General features: G+C 42.6%; 3 protein-coding genes across 4 annotated transcripts; 2 read left to right on the plus strand and 1 right to left on the minus strand.

Moving 5' to 3' along the window:
* Positions 1–953: 953 nt before the first annotated feature.
* Positions 954–4,634, plus strand: hsd3b1 (hydroxy-delta-5-steroid dehydrogenase, 3 beta- and steroid delta-isomerase 1). The gene is made up of 3 exons (XM_076104926.1): positions 954–1,104; positions 2,109–2,273; positions 3,403–4,634. Exons 1-3 carry the CDS (start codon positions 954–956, stop codon positions 4,209–4,211), a joined length of 1,125 nt encoding a protein of 374 aa, XP_075961041.1. The 3' UTR covers positions 4,212–4,634.
* Positions 4,635–7,260: 2,626 nt separating this feature from the next.
* Positions 7,261–14,279, plus strand: pla1a (phospholipase A1 member A). 2 transcript variants are annotated; one of them, XM_076111345.1, is made up of 11 exons: positions 7,261–7,509; positions 8,172–8,403; positions 8,932–9,109; positions 9,719–9,827; positions 11,277–11,378; positions 11,587–11,679; positions 12,177–12,359; positions 12,782–12,871; positions 13,050–13,155; positions 13,271–13,426; positions 13,871–14,279. In XM_076111345.1, exons 1-11 carry the CDS (start codon positions 7,446–7,448, stop codon positions 13,959–13,961), a joined length of 1,404 nt encoding a protein of 467 aa, XP_075967460.1. In that variant the 5' UTR covers positions 7,261–7,445; the 3' UTR covers positions 13,962–14,279. The 2 variants fall into 2 exon arrangements, with proteins under 2 accessions (XP_075967460.1, XP_075967469.1); XM_076111354.1 differs by having other exon boundaries at positions 7,262–7,509; positions 12,195–12,359.
* A 1,246-nt stretch (positions 14,280–15,525) lies between these two features.
* popdc2 (popeye domain cAMP effector 2) lies at positions 15,526–22,889 on the minus strand. Its single transcript, XM_076111366.1, has 4 exons — positions 22,149–22,889; positions 18,616–18,724; positions 17,494–17,929; positions 15,526–16,214 (listed from the first exon to the last, which is right to left on the minus strand). The coding sequence occupies exons 1-4, from the start codon at positions 22,640–22,642 to the stop codon at positions 16,132–16,134; spliced, it is 1,122 nt and encodes a 373-aa protein (XP_075967481.1). The 5' UTR covers positions 22,643–22,889; the 3' UTR covers positions 15,526–16,131.
* Between the last annotated feature and the right edge of the window lie 1,995 nt (positions 22,890–24,884).

Below are 24,884 nucleotides of genomic sequence, written 5' to 3' on the forward strand. Positions count from 1 at the left end.
TAAACAAAGCAGTAACAATGGAAAGATCCTCTTCTGCTGTGGTAGAGCGCTTTGATGACAGTTCAAACACTCCACAGTGTGCAGGCTTAAAGGAACAGTTCACCACAAAAATCAACAAAAGATATGTTTCCTCTAACCTGTTGTGTTATTCATCAATCTAGATTGTTTTGTTGTGAGTTGCAGTGTTTGAGATCGTAGGAATGTCTGCCTTCTCTCCAATATAATGGGAATGTATAGCACTTGGCTTGAGGTGCTTCAAAGAACATACATTTGAAAAACTGCTTACAACTATGTTTGTGGATTATCTTAAGCAGCAAAGAGACATTGCTGTTGAAACCAAGATGGCCACAGCCAAAAACCAAGATGGCCACAGCCAAAAAACCAAGATGGCGATGACCAAAGAGACTTCTTATACTTTTGGTACCTTTTTTCTGTCAATACTTAACACATTTTAATGCAGGACTTTTACATGTATTGACATGTTACTTTTACTTAAAATATCACAACACTTCTTTCATCTGTTCATCTTGGGGACTCGTTCATTTAATAAAAGTAGAAGTCATCTTCAAAAATAACACATTGATCCTCGTGTGTTTTCTTTTAGTCACATGCAGAGTTATTCCCACTTAGATGATGGAATAAAACTTCCAACAGCAACTGTCCTTGGCATATAAAACATTCCAGCCCCCAATTTTCTTTTTTCTAGCTCCAAAAAGCGCCGCGCCGAGCCCTTCCCCTTTTTTCACACTGCCTTTTTCTGGTAAACTTTCTGGGTTTACAAATAGTGAAAGGGCTGAGGCTGAGAGGACAGCAGCTCCGTCGTTCTCCGACAAACAGAACCCAAAACATCCAAAAACACAAAAGTTGTTTTTCTTTTGAGAAGCATCTTCAAGAGGTCCATTGGAAGATAGGTTATTTTGTTGGTTCTCGTACAAAGAGAGAATTAACCTGCGATGTCTCTGAGAGGTGAAGTGTGTGTGGTGACAGGAGCCGGTGGATTCCTGGGGAAGAGGCTGGTGAGGCTGCTGCTGGAGGAAGAGCAAGCGGCTGAGATTCGACTGCTGGACAAACAAGTACAGCCGCAACTTTTAGAGTCTCTGGAGGGTAAAAATCTGTCTTTTTCATTATGTGTTCACTGATATTTTATTCACAATATATATAGAAACAGATCAAGCAGAACAATGTTGATTGCAAATAACTCCTTCTTTCTTTAAAGATTTTCAACCATTCGTGCCATTAAATGAAGTGCAGTTTCTGTAATTTAATCAACATTGATAGTAAAGTATAAGTAGAAATGTGGTATTTACTCTCAATATTGTGAGGCTGTAGTGAAAACTAACTGATAAAATGGGAACACTTTGTAATACCAGTAGTTTAATTTGTCTTTTTTGAATTTAAACTTAATTTAATCAAATATAATAACAGTCTTGGGCTGAAATAGATTATTTATATATATTTAGTTTACAAAGATTTAACCCTTAAAAGAATTAGCTCTGATGTGCTTCAGAGGACCAACATGTTAATGGAGTAATGAAAACTGCCATTTATATATTCATATTATTCCGCTTTTTTTACTTCTACACAACAATGTAATTATTTTCTATACACCAAATGCTGGATTTTTATATTGTCTGGGATATGTCAATGATTAGCAATAATATTGATTTTGATGCATTGCTCCATAGTACAGCAGCGATGCCCCTAGTGGACACCGGGATAATTGCACGTTTTTGCCCCAAACTGGCACAGACTGGTGGAAGAGTGTAAAAAGTACAATTGTGATGTCAGTTTTAATGGGTTTCAATGGGGACATTTTTGTCCTTTAGGGTCTTGCTGGTCTTCGTATTCTGGCTACAGTTTATTATAGACTTATTAAAGGAGCTGAGGTTCTACTCCCAAAACTCGAGGAAGAAAAAAACATCACACCCGTAACAAAATGTATGAATATGCAATAACACAGTCAAAAAAATGTAATAGACAAAAATGTCCCTAGTGATGCACAAGGGTTAAGGATAAAAGATGTGAAAATACTATATAAGAAAACCAAATAACTAAATGGTATATTGTGTTGGTTGATGAGAGTTTCTTGTTGATTTGCTGCGTGTCAGACTGTCGAGGCGACACACAGTTGACTGTTTACGAGGGCGACATCAGAGACGGCGAATTCCTGAGGAAAAGCTGTCGAGGAGCATCGATCGTCTTCCACATCGCAGCCATCATCGACGTTAAGGACTCGGTGGAGTACAGCGAGATACACGGGGTCAACGTCAAAGGTTAGACCGTCGCTTTAACGCACTGAAAGATAAAGCACAACTCTTCTCACTTCAAACGACTTTCATTACTTTAATTATCACTTCAGCCGCTGTTACACTTCAAAAAACTACTTTTTCATTGATTACACTTCATTAATAAGTGCTTCAAGTGCTTTCATTGCTTACTTTGACACTTCAGCTGCTTTCACTGCTCATATTTCCTCGGGCATTAACTTGTTTCAGAACTTACACTTTAACTGATAAAGCAGAACTTTTAAATGTTTACACTTCAACTGACTTTGGGTGCTTAAGTTTCTATTGATTTGTTCAAACTGCTTTTATTACATTAATTGACACTTCAGCTGCTTTCAGCTGCTGTTACACTTCAACTAACTACTTTATCGAGGGACTGAACTGCTTTAAGCGCTTACACTTAAAATTACATTTTAATTTCTAACTTTAATATAAACTTTGCAAGTGTAAAGTCAATGTTCACTTTTGGTTTCACACAGGAAACAACCAGCTGTCTCCTGAGTGAAAGTCTTGTGTTCCCTTTATGGACTTCCTTGCTTCCCTCGTCTTTATAACTTGGAACTTTCAATAACGGTCACTCAATAAACTGCGTCACTTCCTCTAACCAAACGCAAAAAAATAACAATAATATTGTTTGCAGCAACGTATAATGCCAACATGTTTTGCTGGCGACATTGCTGTTGAAGCAGTTTTAACTTAAACTGACTTTTTTAACGGTTTTCTCGTGCTTCTATTTCAACTTTATTCACACTTAAACTTAAACTCATATACTCATAGAACTCATATCTTTGACTGTAACAGCCACTTCACTTTCTTTTAGTGCTTCAACTTCAGTCACCTTTACACTTTTCTTTCTTCTACAGATCTGGATTTATTTATTATTTTACATGTTCACTGATATTTTATTCATAATATATAAAGAAACAAACAGAACAATTTTGATTGCAACTAAGTCTTTTCAACTTCAGCCATTCCTACGATGAAATAAAGTGCAGCTTCTCTGATGTAATTGTATACGTTCTTATTGGTGTGAAAAGAAGAAGGGTTTGTCCTCCTCCAGCTAGAGATTCGGATCTCTTTTAACTCATATAAACTCTAGAGCATCTTTGCTTTGCAGGAACGCAGCTGCTTCTGGAGGCTTGTATCCAGGAGAACGTGGTGTCCTTCATCTTCACCAGCACCATCGAGGTGATGGGACCAAACCCAAGAGGTGAACCCATCATCAACGGCAGCGAGGACACAGTGTACGAGTGCGCTCTGAAGTTCGCCTACAGCAAGACCAAAAAGGAGGGCGAGCGGAGGACCCTGGAGGCCCACGGCGAGCTGCTCCAGAACGGAGGCCGACTGGCCACGTGCGCCCTCAGACCGATGTACATCTACGGCGAGGGCTGCCGCTTCCTGCTGGGCCACATGGGCGACGGGATACGAAATAAAGACGTTCTGTTTCGCATGTCTCAGCCAGAAGCCCGGGTGAATCCCGTGTATGTGGGCAACGTGGCCTCGGGCCACCTCCAAGCGGCACGCAGCCTCAAAGATCCACAAAAAAGAAACGCCATCGGAGGAAAGTTTTACTTCATTTCCGACGACACGCCGCTTGTGAGCTACTCGGACTTCAACCACGTCATGATGGCACCTCTGGGCTTCAACATTCAGGAGAAGCTCATGTATCCGCTCTGGCTCCTCTACACGGTCTGCTTCCTCATGGAGATGCTGTGCATGATGGTCCGGCCTTTGGTACGCATCGTCCCGCCGCTGAACCGGCAGCTCGTCACCATGTTGAACACGCCGTTCAGCTTCTCCTATCAGAAGGCCAAGCGGGACCTGGGATACGCCCCCAGACACACCTGGGAGGAGGCCCGCAAACGCACCACCGAGTGGCTGGCGTCAGAGCTGCCGAAGGAGAGGGAGAGAATAAGAGCAAAATAATTTGTTTATACATTATCGGTTTGTGCATGCTTGTGTTTTAATTCATTGGTTAAGACCCTTTTCCTGCGGCGACAGTAAGAAGAAAGTTTTAGTGGAAGTGTATTTGAAGCACACAGCCAAAAAAATGGCGATCATCACTGTCAATGTTTCTTTAGAGGCACCATTTACTTTCTCATTATTCTAATAAGTTTAACACATGTTCTTGTTATTTAGTTTGTCTGATATTACCACTAGGAGTCACCATATTCCTACAACTATATGGTTTATTTGAGGATAAGCATTCACTCTTTCTACGATTGAAGGTTAACGGTACAGTAAGCAATGTTCAATTTTGTGAGGAAGAGGAGGGTTGGACCCCCAACACACTAAAAGTTCAAAAACAATTTTACATCTTTATCGTTGACTCATGTCAATGTCACCTGTTGTCCCTTCACTGTATTGCAATATGTTGTGTGCACTATTAAAGTTTGTGGTGAGAAAACAAACGTTGTACATTTTCATTTATACTTGATTTATAAATTCATCAACTCATTTAACTTTAAGGGAAACTTGCATCATTTTTCTTTGAAGTTGGAAGCAAACGGACTTTTGGAAGAGTAAACTTCGACCGGTGAATCATGCAATTGGTCGCATGCGTGCGTGGGCGACTGAATGAGTGTCCGTCTCTGTGTCTGTACACAGCGACTTCTCTCACTCTGCTGCAGCAAACTGCATCATATTTTGGTCGGCCAGTAACGGCTGCATGCTCAAGAACTCGTGGTTGCGGTGACTCGCACTTTCTCAAAACACCTTTTTTATTGCTTGTTTTATACTGCCATTGACTGTAGTGGATGCTGCCATTGACTGTAGTGGATGCTGCCATTGGCTGTAGTGGATGCTGCCATTGGCTGTAGTGGATGCTGCCATTGGCTGTAGTGGATGCTGCCATTGACTGTAGTGGAAGCTGCCATTGACTGTAGTGGATGCTGCCATTGACTGTAGTGGATGCTGCCATTGACTGTAGTGGATGCTGCCATTGACTGTAGTGGATGCTGCCATTGACTGTAGTGGAAGCTGCCATTGACTGTAGTGGATGCTGCCATTGACTGTAGTGGATGCTGCCATTGACTGTAGTGGATGCTGCCATTGACTGTAGTGGAAGCTGCCATTGACTGTAGTGGATGCTGCCATTGACTGTAGTGGATGCTGCCATTGACTGTAGTGGATGCTGCCATTGACTGTAGTGGATGCTGCCATTGACTGTAGTGGATGCTGCCATTGACTGTAGTGGATGCTGCCATTGACTGTAGTGGAAGCTGCCATTGGCTGTAGTGGAAGCTGCCATTGACTGTAGTGGATGCTGCCATTGGCTGTAGTGGATGCTGCCATTGACTGTAGTGGATGCTGCCATTGACTGTAGTGGAAGCTGCCATTGACTGTAGTGGATGCTGCCATTGACTGTAGTGGATGCTGCCATTGACTGTAGTGGATGCTGCCATTGACTGTAGTGGATGCTGCCATTGACTGTAGTGGATGCTGCCATTGACTGTAGTGGATGCTGCCATTGACTGTAGTGGATGCTGCCATTGACTGTAGTGGAAGCTGCCATTGGCTGTAGTGGAAGCTGCCATTGACTGTAGTGGATGCTGCCATTGACTGTAGTGGATGCTGCCATTGACTGTAGTGGATGCTGCCATTGACTGTAGTGGAAGCTGCCATTGGCTGTAGTGGAAGCTGCCATTGACTGTAGTGGAAGCTGCCATTGACTGTAGTGGATGCTGACATTGACTGAGTGCATCGCCGACCCCCGGCTGCTACTCTGCATCCACAGCAACAAGGCAAGTTTATTTGTAGAGCACATTTCAACAACAAGGCTTCACATAAAACCAGTAAAAGCATCAAAACATAAGGCAAAAGAAGAGGAGATAACAGTATTCGGTGTGTTTAGTTAACAGCTAATGCAACTATCACTGCACACACTGCTGAGTACCTCTCTGCTACTCTGCCGCTGCTTTGCAGGCAGTTTGGTGAAATACATTTTTGTATTTGGCAAGATTGTAGGACGTGTCTTATATGACATCTTCGTGCCGATAGGCTGCATACATTGCCGCTTGTTTTTGAGTTTGAATAAAGATTGGTTGAAGACACACCTGGCGGAGATCTGCATTCTACTTAGTGCACCTTTCTAATTACAGATTATTGTTTTTATCTGAGCTCTCCCTAAATCACTTTGTGATGCAAAACTTACCCTCGACCCATTTTCCTTGGGAAGGATTACATCTTTTGTTGTGTAATTACTACCTTAAAACGAGAGGCAAGATCCAATCAAACCTATTGTGTATTCACAAGAACAATTTGGAGAACCGCTACGAAAATTCAGCAGGAAGATTCCACTCAGATCGTTGATTATATAAAAGAATATTGTGAAAGTGGAACAACCAATCAGCTAATGATTGATTTCCCTCAGACACAACAGGATGACCCCCCTCTCACTTTCTATGACACACACACACACACACACACACACACACACACACACACACACACACACACACACACAAACCAGTGGGCAGCCGGGCCAGAGTCCAGCATTTCTAACAAACAGCCATTGAATACCAATGAGGTCATGGCTTCACTGCCAGGCAAAGAGCTTCAACCACTTGTCAGTTCAGTGCAAACCAAGTCTGATAAGAAGAAAAAACCACCCACTGACAAATGCAATGACTGAGTAAAGAGGACGTTCCTGTTTGTGACGTTCCCCTTGTGGCGTCGAAGGGATGCGGGGAGTAACGGTGTACAATTCCCCGGGAAAGAGAGAATGAGCAACTGATGAGGGTCAACATCACCCAACATCACAAGGGTGCTTCACACCGACACACACACACATCTTCACTACTGCGGTTTGGCCCAAGGGCCGTCCGTGTGGCGCTCCTCTCCTTTGAACCACCGCCGATTTGGGAGGGGGGGGGGGGGGGGGGGGGGGTAGAAGGAGAGCACAAACAACAGGACATGTAACACTGTTTGAAAGTGAAACCTTTTATACGGACTTCTGCTTTGCTTCATGCCAGCTGTTTTCCAGCTAAAGCCGGAGTGTTTGTTCCAGACTTGCAACACTGCACAGAGCCGGGGATTTTCTCAAGCCAAGAGCTGATCTCCATCCGCCAATCTGCGGCTGAACGGAGCAGCTGAGCGCCGTTAAGCACTAAATCTCTCAGTCAGCGACTCTCCCCGTTCACCTCTGTGGTAACAGAGAAAATGCCTCGGGAACACAAACCGGTCCTGCTCTGTGTCTTGACTGTCTTCACGTCGCTGGTGGTGGGTAAGTGAAGGAGATCATGACGGAGACGTTTTATCTGTAAATCTGCGTCCCCCTTTTTGGGGTATTTTTAAAACATAAATGCCAAGAAAAGGATTAAGCTTTGTAAAACTTGCACGAGTATACTGATATATGTATATTGTATTGCAAAATGTTGTGTGTACTTTTAAAGGTTATTGGTAGAAATAAAACCACATGTACGCATTGTACATTTTTATTTATTTACATTTTCATTAATTCATTTAACTTTAGAGGAAACTTGGCCTTGCATCATTTTCTCTTAATTTGGAAGCAGACGTTTGGTAGAGTAAAGTTCCATTGTTAGTTATTATCAATTAGTTATTATTCTGGATAATATTGTGGTGGTCTAGGGTGTGTTACCAAAATACAGCACTTCACTAATAAAGAATCAGACATGATTTTTAAATGCACAAATTGATGATTTTTGTAGTTTCAGCAGTAATGCATGTGTTTAATACACATTTTAACATTGCATTAAATAAATACACTGAAATAAGGATCTTATAATCTAGAAAACTTTTTTTTTTTCCTAGTATGAAACAATAAAGTTTATATATATCAGCTGTTATTGTATGTTTTACTGTTTGCTGCGATGCATGACATGAGACCCTGCAGTGTGACATCATGTCCTTCTCATCGAGCAGGTGTGGAGGAGAGGCAGCGAGGCGATGAGTGCGCCGACCTCAACAACGCCACCTGGCAGGAGTACCGGCAGCAGAGGTTCAAGCTGCAGGTTCAGTACCTGCTGCTGACGAGGAGAAACATGGACTGTGCACAGATGTTCAACCAGGAGTCTCTCTCGGAAACACAGCAGCAGCAGCAGCCGTCCTACTTCAACATGTCCCTCCCGACTAAGGTCATCGTCCACGGGTACAGGTGAGGAGAAGACCCTTAAAAACCCTTAAAAACCCTTAAACACCCTTAAACACACTTAAAAACCCTTAAACACACTTAAAAACCCTTTAAATCCCATTTTTCTCACTGGACCTCTGACTGTGAGCACTGGGGCATTACATGAACTCAATTTCCTGATAAAGTTCTGATCAATTTACTCAACATAATTTAAGGTTTTTGTTTGTGCTTTTTCTGGCGGCTTTGAAGTAGAATAACTTAGTATAATAATGATAATATAATACATAATAATGTTTATTATTTAGAGACAGTGGATGAGAATCTGATGACAGTCGATGGTTGTTTGGTCACATGTCAGTCACATCTGATCAGACCACACACACACAGTCCACAGTAGGGTTTCTGAGTGTTGCTTTGTTTATTGTTTGTTGTGATCTTTAGAAATAATTGGTATTTGGTTTAAATATATATTAAAAACTCACCAACAAACTCTCCACCATCCTTCCCTCTGCCTCCATGCGGCCCTGCATCCTCCCCCTCCTCCCCCCGCAGGGTGATGGGCAGTAAGCCGTCCTGGGTGAAGCAGCTGGCCCGCGCCCTGCTGAGGGCTCAGGACGTGAACGTGTTGGTGGTGGACTGGGTCTACGGCGCCTCCTTTGCCTACAACCTGGTGGTGGAGGACTACAAGGAGGTGGCTGTGCAGATCTCGATCCTCATCAACCAGCTGCAGGTGAGAGAAACACTGACATTAATAATCTGCTTTTATTTTCATTATTTTGGGGGGTTAGTTCATTTTATTTTGATACACACTGCGTCTACTTCTCTAGCCAATAGTACAATAACATGGAGGCTCCTAGTTTGAACCACAGACTGTAAGAAGTGGACGAGTTTGGCGATTTTCGCTGACACCGTCTTAGAATACGTCCATCGCCATGTAGTCTTCTCAACCAGTGAACAGGAAGTGACCACATTTGTACTGAGGAGGAGTGACATAGAGACACTGTATATACGAGACCTGTCAATCACCGTGTAGCCCCGCCCTAAAGCATCCCCTGCTTTATGGTCTGTTTGACTCTAAGTGGACCATAATGTACTAAATGAACATCATGCTGTATTGAAGAAGACTTGAAACTAGAGATTGAGACCATAAACTCATGTTTACAATGTTTACTGAGGTAATAAATCAAGAGAGAAGTAGAGTCATTTTCTCATAGACTTCTATACAACCAGAGGAGTCGCCCCCTGGTGGTCACTAGAGAGAATGCAGCTTTAAGACATAAAGACATAAACATAAACATAAACGTAAAACATAAACGACTGCAACTGTCTTGTCCAACAGCAACGTGGTTGCAAACTGGAGTCCTTCCACTTCATCGGGATCAGTCTTGGGGCGCACGTCGCTGGCTTCGTGGGGACTCTGTTTGACGGGAAGATAGGACGGATCACAGGTGAGTCCGGACCTCCTCCATGTGACACGTCGCTGCTTTTATGACAGATTTGTGCAGAAAAATAATAATTTAGATGCTGCAATTGAAAGTTTTGATGATAAGATCTCAGTCCGGCTCCACCTCAGATTAAAAAAAGAATTCTCCTTTACAAGATAAATAACAAAACCATGCTGGAGAACAAATGGAATGGGAAAATGAAAAGTGCCAGCTGCTGTTATTCTGCTGCCAGACAGGGAAGTCTTTCACACGGAGCCTCTCGGCTGTGAATGCGTCTCAGTGAGACCTTGGACGATAAGCCGGGCTCTTCAAAGAGACAACGGCACTTTGATGAGAGCCTCTCTGGAGCTGTGCGGAGACGCTCGTCCCCACTAAACAGCAGCCGACACAAAGCGCCACTGTTCTGTTCTCTCGTTGGTATCAGGTCTCTTTGTCTGAGTGAGGAGTTTGAATGTGAGTGCAGATAAAAAGGAGACGCAGCCGCCGACTGGAATCTGAAGAGAAGGAAATATTTTTAAAATAATAATAATGGTGTTATTATTTAGCTTGAGGAAGAGGAGGATTTTTATATATTATATATATAATATTATAATATTTACCTCTAAGATGTAGTGAAGTAAAAAGTACAATATGTACCTCTGAGATGTAGTACAGTATAAAGTACAATATGTACCTCTAAGATGTAGTGAAGTAAAAAGTACAATATGTACCTCTGAGATGTAGTACAGTATAAAGTACAATATGTACCTCTGAGATGTAGTACAGTATAAAGTACAATATGTACCTCTAAGATGTAGTACAGTATAAAGTACAATATGTACCTCTAAGATGTAGAGGAGAAGCAGGAAGTAGCAGAACATGGAAATACTTAAGTAAAGTACAATATTAAGGAATATTTTCCGGTGCAAATTTAATATGATGAGAAGCTTCAACGAAACATCCATGAAGATTAAATCTCATGAAGATTTTATGAATTTAGAGGAAACAATTTACTTGATACATCAGTTCAGCATCCAGCAAGAACTTATTATACAACAAATGTGTATTAACAATGATTGCTAGAGAATATTTAGTCATACATGAATGTGATTTCTATACTTTGGATTCTGAATCTATGAGTCAAGTGATTCACTAACTGTATCTCCATTTTCTTTTTGTTTGAGTGTTTGCTTTCTCTTGCTGCTGTCGTGCATCCTGCAGCTTTATGTCCTCACGTGAATCAGAAATACAGACTTTATAATCAAGAGACCATAAAGAAAACCAGACCCTCTGATAAACAATGCTGCTGAAGTTCTTTGTATTAAAACATTAAAGCTACTTAAAGGCCACAATACAAGTTCCAGTGGAGTATCTCAAGTATCTCAACGGCCATTAAACACTTCCATCATCAGAGTAGTGAAGGACAATGATTCCCGACGCTGTTAAACCTCTCAGAGTGTTCCTTGTCCTCAGCTCTGGACCCCGCTGGACCGATGTTTAAAGGAGCCGACACCTTCGACCGGCTCGACCCCTCCGACGCTCTGTTTGTCGACGCCATCCACACAGACTCCGACTGTGAGACGACGTTTACTCAAATACACGAAAAGACTTGAAATGATGCTGATTTATTGTCTTGATTCATGTTTGTTGTGTTTATAAAACAAGCTTTTGGACAAAAGATCAACTGAATGAGAAATATACCAACTCACGCTTTACTGAGGCACAAAAAGAAGGCATCGTATACGGTGAATTAAAACAACATTAATGAGGTTTTCTGCTGCAGATTTTGGGATTTCCATCCCTGTGGGTCACGTGGACTTCTTCCTGAACGGAGGAAAGGACCAGACTGGATGTGCTCGCTCCTGGTTCGCCTCAAGTAAGTTCAGCGACTAGAAGCGGTCGTGGAGAGTACCTTTACTCTAGTACTGTACTTCAGTACTATTTGAAGGTACGCTTTCCATTTTCTGCTACTTTATACTTCTACTCCACCACGTCTCAGAGGGACGTATTGTCATTTTTACTGCACTACATTTATTAATAACTTTAGTTACTTTGCAGATTCAGATTATTAAAACAAAATATAATCATGTTAAAATGTATTATTATAGATAAAGATAAGACTTTGTTGATAACTGGAGGCGGGAATACAAGCAGCAGTATATAAATAATTAAAATAAAATAAAATGAAATGAAATGAAATAAAATATTTTATTTCATTTCATTTCATTTAATACATAAAAAAATAAAACAACATGTGTAAATGGATTGAACGCAGTTGTACACATTTAAATAACTATAAATAACTATAAATAACTATTACTGTATAACTGTGTCCAGACCTCTGGCCCCCTTAGTGTCTCTGTTTGTTGTCAGTTCTGGTCTACTTCCCAGTGTACGGTTATGTGATATGCGACCACATGAGGGCGCTGCACGTCTACATGAGCGCGCTCAACGGCTCGTGCCCGATGGTGGGGATCCCGTGCTCCAGTTATGAGAACTTCCTGAAGGGACGCTGTTTGGACTGCGACGTCTTCAAGGGGACATGTCCCACCATCGGTGAGAGAACAAGTGCTGCTTTAATTAATCTATTCTGTTATTTTCTGCTCTGTTCATATTTATTTAGTATTAAATTACAGACATTTAGAGACTCTACAGGTGAATAGGGTCAAAACATGAACTCATAGATGTCACCATGAAACTTCACCACTTCATTACTCACATTAAGACGATTGTATTTTGTATTTCAAGTTTTCTGAAATGTTATGTTTAAATATGCAAATGAGGCATTATGTAATGGTAACTTTTCGTCCCAGTATCACCAGGAGATACGACCTCACGTCTGTTCTCGTCACTCGGCGGCTTCTTATCAGTCGGCGTCCTCTGATAAACCGACACGGTTCACCTTCACGGAGCTCTTTGTGAGATCTGTGACGTACAGACCGTAACGTATGACGCTCGCTCACGTGTGTGTTTCTCAGGTTTATCACCAAACAGCGGGATCGTCGTCTCTCCAGTTCCCAGAGAGCAGAAGCTGTTTCTGCTCACCACCTCTTCACCGCCTTTCTGCTGTGAGTGCACAACTGTCCTTCAACCTGAACTGCTCATCAATAAAACCACAGTTTTGATGAAGTTGTAGCTAAAAATCAGAGTTCAAAAACATTATAATATGTTATGATTATAGTTATAAAGCATTGTATATGTGGTAGGTAGATGTAGGTCAGGACTAAACGCATGCTTCCCTCTCAGCTCGTCACTTCCTGCTGCAGCTGGAGGTTTCTCCTCTGGATAAGAGCGCTGAGGTGGAGGTGACGCTGACGACCGAGAACCTGAGAACCGTGCGGAGACTCAGGCTGTAGGGACCACGTCTGTGACATCACAGCTCTATTTATTCAACTTTAATAATAATACTATTGATGATCTGGTATATATACCTGTATATTATTTACATGTGTGTGTGTGTGTTGCAGTCAGACGGACACGACGGTGTACAGGACGGTGTTGTCTCACCCGGTCGCTCTGTGTGAGATCGACTCCATCAAGCTGAAGAACACCGGAGCTCGATTCTACAGACAGTCAGAAATCCACGTCAAGTCCGTCTGCCTCTCCGAGTTCCCGTCTCTCGGGTACGATACGCCTGAAACAAGACGTGGACTCACTCAGTGTCCTGTTGGTCTGCTGGATTTTATTCTTCTGTATTCTGTAAATCTGTGTCTGGAGAGGAGATGAAATATTAGCAGATGAGAGACTGTTCTAGACGGTTTTAGGCCTTTATGTTACGGCTGAAAGTATAGAGAAGATGTTTCCGACTGGGTATGAGCAAACTATGAAATATTGTATATTTATTTTATAGTTTGAGGCACCAATTTACCAAAATATCAGATGTGTTTGATTCCTGCATGTCATCCTCTCTCTCCCTTAATGTCTCCGTCTCTTTGGTCTTTTATCAACAGAAAAGGCACAAAATGCCAAAAATAGTTATCTTTAAAATCAAGAAAAATACTAATTTGTATTATAATAGACGTAGAAGTTTACCATTTAACTTTCATGTATTGGTATTCCTGTTTCAGGCGGGAGGAGCCGCTGTGCGTGAACAACATCCGCGTCAGACGAGGAGCTCCGTGGTCACATGACTTTGTCCAGGTGTGTGGTTCCTTCTAAAGACATGAGATCTACTCCAAAGACCCTGGAGGGGTGGGGGGGGGGGGGGGGGGGGGGGTCATCCAGCGCATCTACACCCAACAGGAAGTCAGTCTCATTTTAACCACCTTGTCTCTTGATCAGAGAGCCAAAGAAATGCATCAGTCTAACTGATAACATGCAGTCTGGTCAAACTTTAATATTTAGTTATATCTACTGATCTCCCAACATCTGGATCTACTGTACGTTTTTATCTCTTATTTTTTTGTTATTGAAGTTTGCCTCTTAGCTCCTTCCTGCTGTGTTGAAAAAATATAAATAAATAAACTGGTGACTGTGCTTTTCTCTTTTGATGTCGGAGGTTAAAGTTACTGTGAAGAACTTTTATCTGGTCCTGAACCAGTCTCAGTGTAGTCCTGATCCTCTATCAGACCTCCATCAGTACAGAGACCATCAGAGAGAAGATGGTCTGTTTCTATAGATTTATTCTTAAAGCTCGTCATCGGAGCCACCGGGTCAGATTCTGGTGAAACCAGATGAACTCATGCAGGTTCACCAGAACCTCCTTCAGCTAAGACTCCAGCAGAGACCGGTCCACCGTGGACAGACCCAGATCCTCCAGCAGAGACCGGTCCACCGTGGACGGACCCAGATCCTCCAGCAGAGACCGTGGACAGACCCAGATCCACCAGCAGAGACCGGTCCACCGTGGACAGACCCAGATCCTCCAGCAGAGACTGGTCCACCGTGGACAGACCCAGATCCGGAGCTCCGGAGGGAGGAGGAGCGCTCAGCTCCCGGCAGCAGCGTCTCCTCCTCCTCCTCCTCCTCCTCCAGGAGCAGAGCTTCTCCTCTCTGGGAGTCAACACCGACACCACGCTGCTGGAGACCCAGGACATATTGCTGGACCCGCTGGAGGGAAGGGAGGCACGGGAGAACCAGAACCAGGACTGAGAGGGGCAGACTGTCAGACCCTGCTGCAGTAAAATGAGAGGTTTCTAAAGAGACTCTGGTGCTCAGAGACACTACCACGTTAGTCCACAGGGACCAACAGAACCAACACAACATTAAAGTTTCTATCTAATTTAGTAACAATCACTGGAAGAATATTTTGCAGATTATTCTGCAATCAAATATGAGGTGAAGAGGAGATACATCTTGGTTCTATAAACTCTGAGAGGTCTGAAGAGTCACAGAAAACAAACCACATGTTCACTGCACACAAAGAGCTTTATGGAGAAATCTTGGCCCCATGAAAATACTTCTTAAAAACCTCTTCACTTTAGTCCCTTCTCTGTATTTTGCAAGTCAATAACAGGACAAATAATGCAATTCACAGTTTACATGTGTGTATGAAATACTCAATTAGTTACAAACATTTTTAAAAAACAAGGTCTACAGGCATCGACTATATCGACAAAGATGAAGTCAGAGGTTGAGCTCCAGATGGCATCGAGTCACGGTGCATTCAGATAAATAAAATAAATATGAAAGTGAAATAGAGAAAATCAAAACTGTTCACGTGTCTGGAAATATCTCGAGAAGTTTGCAAAACTAAATATTTTCCGTGGTTCTATCAGTCAGATCCCTAAAATGTGTCGTACTGAGTTAAATCAATACTCTTATATGTGGAAAACAAAATCAAACAATATTTGTTTTCACATCAAATGAGATGAAAAAGAAAATTCCTCTGTTTTAACATCACTGAATCCATTTTTATTACATAAAATAATATGTCAGGTCGTCTCATGTCCTCAGTGGGATTTAATTCAGACTTTATTTAATTTATTAAGCAGATTATCTGCGAGTGTCCATCTTTGATCGGAGAGATGTTTGTCTCTGATAGCAGCTACAGAAACACACAATACAAAGCTTTTTATTGAGTTCAATTATAGATATTTTATAAATGCCATGATCACTAAAAATATCTAGGTGTTTCACTTTTAATTGAATAAAAGTGTTGGGTCCCGCTGTCGTTGTGATTTTAAGGCAGACTTCAGAGCTTCACGGTGTTCTGAGAGACTTTAAATCTCGACGAGAAAATAATTTGACATCAGACAAAAAGTCCTTCTTCATGCTCGGGACTGATGATGTGAAGTGAGGTGAGAACAGGGACGAAGAGCGAGGAGGAGACGGCGTCACGTGTCACGTGACACGTTGGTACTGCTTCACTGCAGATGATGGACTGCTCTCACAGTTTGGGAGTGTCGGTGGGAGCCAGAGGCGCTCTGCCCCGCTGGAACCGAGGTGGTCGATCCCCGTCACCATCACTTCCTGCAGGGTCGACATCCAAGCTCCGGTTAGGAATCATCATCATCATCATCATCATCATCATCATCATCATCACACTGACATCCTGATAACATGACAGGCTATGGAAACATGCTGTGCTGCTGTAAAGCTGCATCTTCTCCTCCACAGAGAGAAATTATGAAACCAACAGTGGAAGAGACCAGCTGTAGTTTATCCAAACAACTTGAGCATAAAAGGACGAAGTAATTATTTACATTTGTTATTAAATGTGTTTATGTAAAGGTTAGAAACAAAGTTCATTCATCAGTTAAATATGAAACCATACAGCACAAGACGTCAACTCAAACGTTGCTGCAGTTATAGAGGAATGTATCAGCCCCAATACGTTTCCTCATGCAACGGTTTGTAGGAGATCTTACGGAAAAGTGAATCCTCATTTTTCTAAGAACGTCCAGCAACACGAGTATATTTATGCTCGTTACAGTCTTTACAAAATAAACTTCTGTCTTCACAGGAAACAACTTAGTTAGGTTTAGGCAACATAACTATTTAGTTAGGTTCAGGAAAAGATGGTGGTTTGGGTAAAATAATTAGGGAAGTGACTGGATTAATACCATGGTATTGCATTATTTTTTTGACATCCCCTAAATTTCCGATCTCTAATCCCCATCTGACCAGAACACAGCTGTTGTTAGGAGCTACAGTGTCGAACCACACACACACACACACACACACACAAAAGCACATTCACACACAGACAGTACATTTACTCAAGTTCTTTACGTTAGTACAAATTCCATTTTCTGCTACTTTCTACATGTACTCCACTTCACCTCAGAGTTACATATTGTACTCTTTACTGTACTACATCTCAGAGGTACATATTGTACTTTTTACTGTATCTCAGAGGTACATATTGTACTTTTTACTGTACTACATCTCAGAGGTACATATTGTACTTTTTAATGTACTACATCTCAGAGGTAAATGGAATAATGTTAAAAACGAAATTACATTAAAAATGAAATTACATTTAAAAAGTACTTAAATAAATGCATTTTCCGTAGTGTCTCACTATGAAGCCGGGTTAGTAAGAATTGTGCGAATTGTGCGAAGCAAGCCCCCCCCCCCATGCTCGCTGCCCAGGTGAGGTACTTACATGTATCCTAAGTGGTGACCCCGTGTGTTAGCTGCAGCACTGTGCCCCTCTACCTCAAATAATCCCTCTCACTGCCATAATCCGTTAAGGAGCCCGCCACATCAGTGAAGTCCTCCAGGACCAGGCTGGTGGAGTCCTCACCGGTGGGCAGATCGGGGTCTGATGCCCAAGGGTGCTGATAGCGCTCATGCTGGGGGTCCTGGGGTTCCTCCAGGAAGGGGGTCCTCGGTCCCTGCAAGTGGGGCTGAAACTGGGCCTGATCGGACATCTGGTAGGCCGGCGCCGAGTCTTCGCCCTGCAGGTGCTCCTTGCCGAGGCCTCCGTCGCTTCCGCTTCCGCCCTCGCTGCCCTGCGAAGAGGGTGCCAGCACGTGGTAGAGGCTGGGCAGGCGAATGTCCAACAGCACGCCGTTCTTGATGTAGAGCTTGTTGTTGAGGTTGTAGAGCTTCTCGGCGATGTCGTAGCCCAGCATGACGGAGAAGACGCGGGCGATGTAGCGGTCCTTCGAAATCGCCAAATACAGGCGCCGGCGACGCCACGAGATGTAGCGGCAGTCTTCCTCTGCTGTCATGGTCACCTGGGGAGTATGAGTGAAACACCTGAGTACAAGCAGCCTGTTAGCTTAGCTTAGCATGAAGAATGAAAGCAGGGGGAAACAGCTAGCTTGGTTCTCTCCAAAGTAAAAATCTGCCTTCATGTACTATAGACTCTAATTAACAAACAGTCCTTTCTTACACCTGTAGGCCAGAGTCACTGTTGGAGGGTTCATTTATGTTGTACTTTTAAAAAACGTTAAGTTGTTCCCCAAACTGTACATATTTTTGCTAGCCATGAAGAAGAAACTGTGAAAACTTTAAATGCATTCAAGGGACTTTATGACGTCACCCATTGGTTTGTGGACTACCGTTATGAAGCCTCGAGTTCTGCGATTTTGCCGTCGCCATCTTGGATCACATTAGCCCCACCCTAAAGCATACCCTGCTTTATGGTCTGGTTGCAGCCATATTTCTATTTGTGTGCCTCATTGGTCAAAATAGTAGAAAACCTGTTCAGCCCAGCAGTCGTTGAATGTCTAACATCACGTCCAGGCCTCGTCTCTACTTTAACTAAACTCATCTAATGCGACAGGATATGTGAGAGACAAGAGGACGACGACGTCGTTCAGCTCATCAGTCAGATAGAAGAGAAACTTCATATCCAAGTCTTGGTTTTCTCAGGTTACTTTAACATTTCACTGCCACACTGGCATGAAACCGTTCGTACCTGGAACTTTCCCTCCTCGTTTGGTCTGAGAGACTCCCACTCTGGAGAGTCGAGGAACTGGTGGCGGTGGATGTAATGCAGAAACTGTCCCTCCAAAGATACATTGATCCTAAAAGAGACAGAGAGAGAGAGAGAAAGAAAGAGAGAGAGAGAGAAAGAAAGAGAGAGAGAGAGAAAGAAAGAGACAGAGAGAGTAGGACACAAGGTTTAAAAAGAGAGGCAGGGTTTAAGAAGTGATAATGAGAGCTGGAGGTCACTTTGTGAGTGAATGTTAGCATGAATATCTCGCCAGTGCAGACGTGGAAAATCTGAAGACTATCGAGTTACTTAAACTCTTAAAGCCCACCTGCCCGCTGAAGGGTTAAAGTTTAGGGTTTTAGGGTCAACAACTGAAGCGTTTCGATGACTGTAAAACCTTTAACCATCTATTAAAAACATTGTTCAGAATCTGGTTATTTTCCAAGAAGGTTTCACTACAAGGAATTTGTTTTGGTGTTTCGGTGCAAAACATAATCAGTAAGATAAGTAAAGAAAATAGTAAAAGAAAATCCAATCCAAAATAAAAGTGAGAACAAAAATGTAGGAAACAAATATAGTATAGAAGAAAATTACAATAAAAATGTGACAAAATAACATAAAAAAATACATACAAACTTCTGTAAACTGTATAGAAGAAAATGATAATGAAATATAAAAATGGGTACATTTACTTTGATACTTTTAGCCCATTTTGCTGATAATACTGTTCTTTTGTGACATTTTGAATTCAGACATTTACATTTAAAGAAGTATTTTCAGACCATGGTATTTCTACCTGTACCACCGCTACATAAATGAAACACCTTCCAGATAAATTGAAAATACAACATTTCTTCTTCTGCCAGGATTCTTTCAGAAATCCCAGTTTAATCGGGACATTCCTCCCTCAGAAGGAAGCTTTATTTTAAAAGAGAATAACTTCCGCAGGGTGAGATACTCCAGCACACTAAACATCAAGCCTTCATTGCATTACATCTAAAGTTTCTGTTTTATCCTCATTCCAGTGTGAGTTGAATCAGAGCTGCTTCATGTCAATCACCTGACATCTTCTGAAAGAAATGGAAATTGTTCTGTTAAAAACTCCTCTGCCCCTTTGATACAGCAGCTAAATGTAAAGTAAGGCTGCTTACAAAGGATAAGACAATGACTTTTAATTAAAAGCAGTTCCTATAAACCAGTGGTGGAAGACGTACTTTGATGTTTTAGTAAAAGTAGCAATTCTACCGTGTACAAATACTCTCTTACAAGTTAAACGCATGCATTGAAAAGTAAAAGTACAAAAGTATTAGCAACAAAATATACTTAAAGTACCAAAAGTAAAAGGATTAATTAATCACAATGGCCTTTTTCAGAATAATGCATGTTATATTATTGTATTAAATGTATTGATGCATAAAATTGTATTTATTTATGCAGCATAGTTCTGGATATCTTGTGAACATTCTTTAATGTGCATTAATGTATATTTAAAGGGGGGGGGCATTTGAGTTATTCGTCGGGACTCAGAATGACCAGTTTAAAACTGGGATGATCCCGAAAAAACAGGACATCTGGTCAACGTACTATTGTCTCCACGCGGCTCTCAACACAGTGAAGGCTGAGCCGAAGGCTAGCAGCTAGCAGCTAGCAGCTAGCAGTGCTACCAGTGCAAAAAGCAGCAACAGCGCTGGCAAAGCTAAACAGTGTTTACCTAAAGGGGGAACCGGCGGTTGCTTCGCGACAACACCATCGGTCGGGATGGCGTCGTCAGTTGTAACCGCTGTATGAGCGCAGCGCGGCGCGGCGGCAATTAGCGAGCCGGTGGGGCCCGATCACATGCACTAAAAACCAAGCTAGCCGGCCCGGCTATGTCAACAAAGCACAGAGAAGCTCTGATTACAACACACACAGAGGGAGAATGACGTCATCCTCAGGTAGATACTGTATTCCTATTACTTGTGCTCATCTTTGAATCTGAATAAACAAGAAGATGGATGAGCGTCATTATTAGCCTTTTGTTTGTGTTGTTTTAAATTTGGCTCGTACACGCCGAGCTGTCAACAGCGTGGCCAACATTTAATCTAAGGTGATGAATTTAAGAGGAACAGTCAGCGTCCAGACGCACAAAGACATCATTTAACCAGCTGGCAGAGTGCACAGGGGTGAGTCACGGACAGAAATACTCTGTTTACAACATTTCTCTTGTGTTCGGCTCCAGGACTGTGAAATCTAAGGCAGCTCCGCTTTGAGGATGTTTGGACGAAGAGGATACGTTTCCTGTGACGGGAGTCCGAGATAGAAATCCAGATCTGCAGGAGTCAATTTCTTAAAAGCAATGGGTGAGAGGTGGAACGTAAACCAACGAATACTACATTATATATCTGTGGTACATCTTTGGTTTTAGCCTGAATTTCAGTGACACTAAAACCTGCAAATGTCCAAAAAATGTGAAAGTAAGAAAGAACTTCCTTTGGGTAAAATAAAACAACATGAGTATCTGTATTATAAAGTAAAATACTGCAGTCTTTACATACATGCCACTTTATGAAGCTCTTAGAATTCAGTTTTTGTTGAGTGTTTTTAAAAAGTGTTGGTCAGTGGGTGAAAGTGCAATTTTGAAGTACTTGTACTTTAGTTGAGTATTTCCTGCTACTTCAACCTCACGACATTTCAGAGGGAAATAATATACTTTTTGCTTCACATACTTCATTTATCTGACAGCTTTAGTTGGATTAGGACTTTAAATACAAAACACAAGATCGTCTTATTAATAGATGCATGAAGAAAACTGTTAAATTAAATTTGTTATAACTTTACTATCTTATCTGTAATACTCAAATTATATGATATAAAAAAAACGATCTGCTAAATATATGCTTGACAATTAGGAGCAACTTATAAATTCCAAACACGGAGCTAAAAGAGAGAATACTGGACCAACATTCATCAGCATGCATTGCTCCGTGTCTCCTCGATGTGTAAATAAGCACCTGTTTGTCAACTTCAACGATGATGAATGTGAGACGTCGTGTTCACAGCCTTGTTTCCACTAAACAAAACTAAAATAATCAGTTTTTGCAGGTTTGAGAAACTTGTAATTAAGTATTTTTACATTGAGGTTATGGCTGTCACGATACACCAGTAATGACAATAACTGTGAAATCATGTTAATATTATATACATGTGATAATATCGTGTAAATAATCCAGCGCCTCTTGAATCCTTTTATATATACTGTTATGGTTACAGACTTTCTCTCTCTACACGCGTATTTTAAGTGTAATTAATTTGCCAAAAAAGAGACAAAACACACAATAAACAAAGTAAAAGTTCCCCCAAATTTTCTAGCAATATTGCGATAACATTGCAGTGTATGTTTCCCTCGATAATCGTGTAGTAGAAATCTGATATATTGAAGTATCACTACTTTTACTCCTGTGTGTTGTCGTGTTGTGTAGCCAGCTGTGTGGTGGTTTGCATTACAGGTGTGCAGATGTTACACACACTCTCCCCACCTCCCAGTCAGCAGAAAGGAGAGCTTGTCGATGGCCGTCTTGCCCTCAACGGCGTACGTCTCTCCCGCCTTCAGCTCCACCACCTTGTTCTGGAAGGCGCCTGCGATCTCCTTGAACACCTGGACGGGCACGCCCAGCGGCAGGTACACCGCCTGGTAGAGGGAGGTCAGCTCCTCGCCGCGTACGCCCTCCTGGAGCAGCCGGCAGACCAGGTGGCAGATCTGGGCCAGGCAGGCCAGCACCATGAGCAGGTTCCAGGTGAAGACGTCCAGGCCGCACACAGTCATCCAGCCCCACAGGGTCAGGCAGGTGTGGGCGGGAACCAGGAAGCCGAAGATGAAGAGGCACCCGTAGGCGCCGCTGCCTCCCATGTAGCCCAGGATCAGCATGGTGTTGCCCAAATGGTAGATGGCTCCCTCTGTGTTGTTGGTCCAGCCGTCGCAGAGAGGCGGAAAGAACAAGCTGTCCAGCAGAGTCGAGTTGCCTGCGCTCATGTTTGTCTTCAAATGGACCCAAAAACAAATACGTCTTTATCCAATAAACTCTGGGTGATATCTCAACATGTACAACTGTGACAATAAACAGCTGATGCTGACAGAAGAATGTCAGAAGTGAATGTTTGATCCTTCGGAAAATCCTTCAACGTGGAGAAGTTCTCACGGCTCTATTTGATAGAGAAACACAGCTGGAATGGGTTTCTCCTTCTTCTTCTTCTCTCACTATGCGTCCCCCTCCTCTCTCTCTCCCTCTCTCCTTTCTGAGTCTTCCTGTCGTCTCTCTTGTAACTTTTCTCCGTCTGTTTCTCTTCTCACCCACCGGCCTGCACTAGTGGAGCCAACAGCTGGAGGAGAAGGGGATAAGGGAGGGGTGGGCGTTGATAGAGCCCTAGAAGGATAACCATGTTTGGAATTGAAACCCAAGGAGGAGAGAGCGGTGGACAGAAAGCAGGCCTGCTACTTAACATAACAGAAAGAGAGAGAGAGAGAGAGAGAGAGAGAGGCAGGAAACGAGAGGGAGGACAGAGACAATAACAAATATCTATGAGTGTCACTCACATTTTTAAAAAAAGAGTCCCTTCCTTCATAAAAAAGCTTTGTGAGTTCAGTTTACTCTCAGGAGACACTCAGCCGGTGCATATTTAGAGACACTGACATGAGCAGGTCAGATTTCAGGTATAACCCCCCCCACACACACACACACACACACACACACACTGTATACCCGGCTCTCCCTGCTCTGGTTTATTTTTTATTAGAGCAAAACAATAAACAGACAAGTAGTTATAGTAAATAAAGCAAAATGATGGCCTCTGCTAGAAGCCAAAGAGTCTGTTATCTACACAAACAAGAACCTGCACTCTGTCTGTTTGAAGCTGGCAGATTTAAGAATTAAAGTTACTGTGAGGAGCTTTTAACTGGCCCTGAACCAGTCTCAGTGTAGTCCTGATCCTCTATCAGACCTCCATCAGTACAGAGACCATCAGAGAGAAGATGGTCTGTTTCTATAGAGTTATTCTTGATGCTCGTCATCGGAGCCACCGGGTCGGATTCTGGTGAAACCAGATGAACTCATGCAGGTTCACCAGAACCTCCTTCAGCTCAGACTCCAGCAGAGACCGGTCCACCGTGGACAGACCCAGATCCTCCAGCAGAGACCGGTCCACCGTGGACAGACCCAGATCCTCCAGCAGAGACCGGTCCACCGTGGACAGTCCCAGATCCTCCAGCAGAGACCGGTCCACCGTGGACAGACCCAGATCCGGCTTCAACCTGCAGCCTTGGACCTGCAGTCAGATCTCCGGAGGGAGGAGAGGCTCAGCTCCCGGCAGCAGCATCTCCTCCTCCTCCTCCTCCTCCAGGAGCAGAGCTTCTCCTCTCTGGGAGCCAACACCGACACCACGCTGCTGGAGACCCAGGACGTATTGCTGGACCCGCTGGAGGGAAGGGAGGCACGGGAGAACCAGGACCAGGACTGAGAGGGGCAGACTGTCAGACCCTGCTGCAGTAAAGTGAGGTTTTCTAAAGAGACTCTGGTGCTCAGAAACACGACCACTTTAGTCCACAGGGACCAACACGACATGAAGGCTCCTTGTCTAACTTTAAATAGATTTAACGAGCTGTGCGATGTGGGACAAATGAAAAGTGAGACACGTTGTCTTTTATGTCTTTAAGAACTATTTTAAAGATCTGGCTCCTTAAAGCATGAAACAATCTGCCGTACAGATGATCACAGGTTGAAATTATTAATGAAAGTCTGAATATGTAAATTTTGTCTTTTTGTAGAAACATTTGAAAACATCTGCACTTCATTAAAGATGTGATATAATCTGAGGTCATATTTAAATGTTTGACACAACAAAATTGTTACTTGGCTGATTTTGACAAACATTTTGTAAATTCTGCCTCATTATGGAAAGAGATTCACATTTCAAGCTTCATCAGTAAATTTGTGGTAAACCTTGTGCCATCCAGTCTGGTCAGACTAGGCGAGGCCTCATCTCACACAGAGCAGCATTCCCTCTTTGGAAGTTATGCTCACAATAAAAGATAGAAGTTAAACAAGGCCTTTGAATTAAACATGTAAACCAACTAGTGACAGTTAAGACAATGTCGAATACCAATGAAGTTATGTTTTTGTACCATTATCCGGTGGCAAGTGATTCTATAATTCAAATGAAATGTGTTTTTGAAGAGATGCTCTTTGAGTTAAAGCACAGATTCAGCTTCTGGAGCAGTC

The sequence above is a fragment of the Anarhichas minor genome, unplaced genomic scaffold, assembly GCF_050575085.1.
Source record: "Anarhichas minor isolate MPS153535 unplaced genomic scaffold, ASM5057508v1 ptg000004l, whole genome shotgun sequence".
Taxonomy (NCBI): Eukaryota; Metazoa; Chordata; class Actinopteri; order Perciformes; family Anarhichadidae; genus Anarhichas; species Anarhichas minor.

Bases quoted from the DNA above. Each gene is read 5' to 3' on its own strand.
- hsd3b1 (XM_076104926.1), top strand. From the start codon at position 954: ATGTCTCTGAGAGGTGAAGTGTGTGTGGTGACAGGAGCCGGTGGATTC. The intron at 1,105-2,108 runs GTAAAAATCTGT...GCTGCGTGTCAG, and splicing joins ACTTTTAGAGTCTCTGGAGG to ACTGTCGAGGCGACACACAG. The intron at 2,274-3,402 runs GTTAGACCGTCG...TTTGCTTTGCAG, and splicing joins ACACGGGGTCAACGTCAAAG to GAACGCAGCTGCTTCTGGAG.
- pla1a (XM_076111345.1), top strand. From the start codon at position 7,446: ATGCCTCGGGAACACAAACCGGTCCTGCTCTGTGTCTTGACTGTCTTC. The intron at 12,872-13,049 runs GTGAGTGCACAA...CTTCCCTCTCAG, and splicing joins CTCTTCACCGCCTTTCTGCT to CTCGTCACTTCCTGCTGCAG. The intron at 13,156-13,270 runs GTAGGGACCACG...TGTGTGTTGCAG, and splicing joins ACCGTGCGGAGACTCAGGCT to TCAGACGGACACGACGGTGT.
- popdc2 (XM_076111366.1), bottom strand. From the start codon at position 22,642: ATGAGCGCAGGCAACTCGACTCTGCTGGACAGCTTGTTCTTTCCGCCT. The intron at 18,725-22,148 runs GTGGGGAGAGTG...TGTCTCTTTTAG, and splicing joins TCCTTTCTGCTGACTGGGAG to GATCAATGTATCTTTGGAGG. The intron at 17,930-18,615 runs GTACGAACGGTT...CATACTCCCCAG, and splicing joins ACGAGGAGGGAAAGTTCCAG to GTGACCATGACAGCAGAGGA.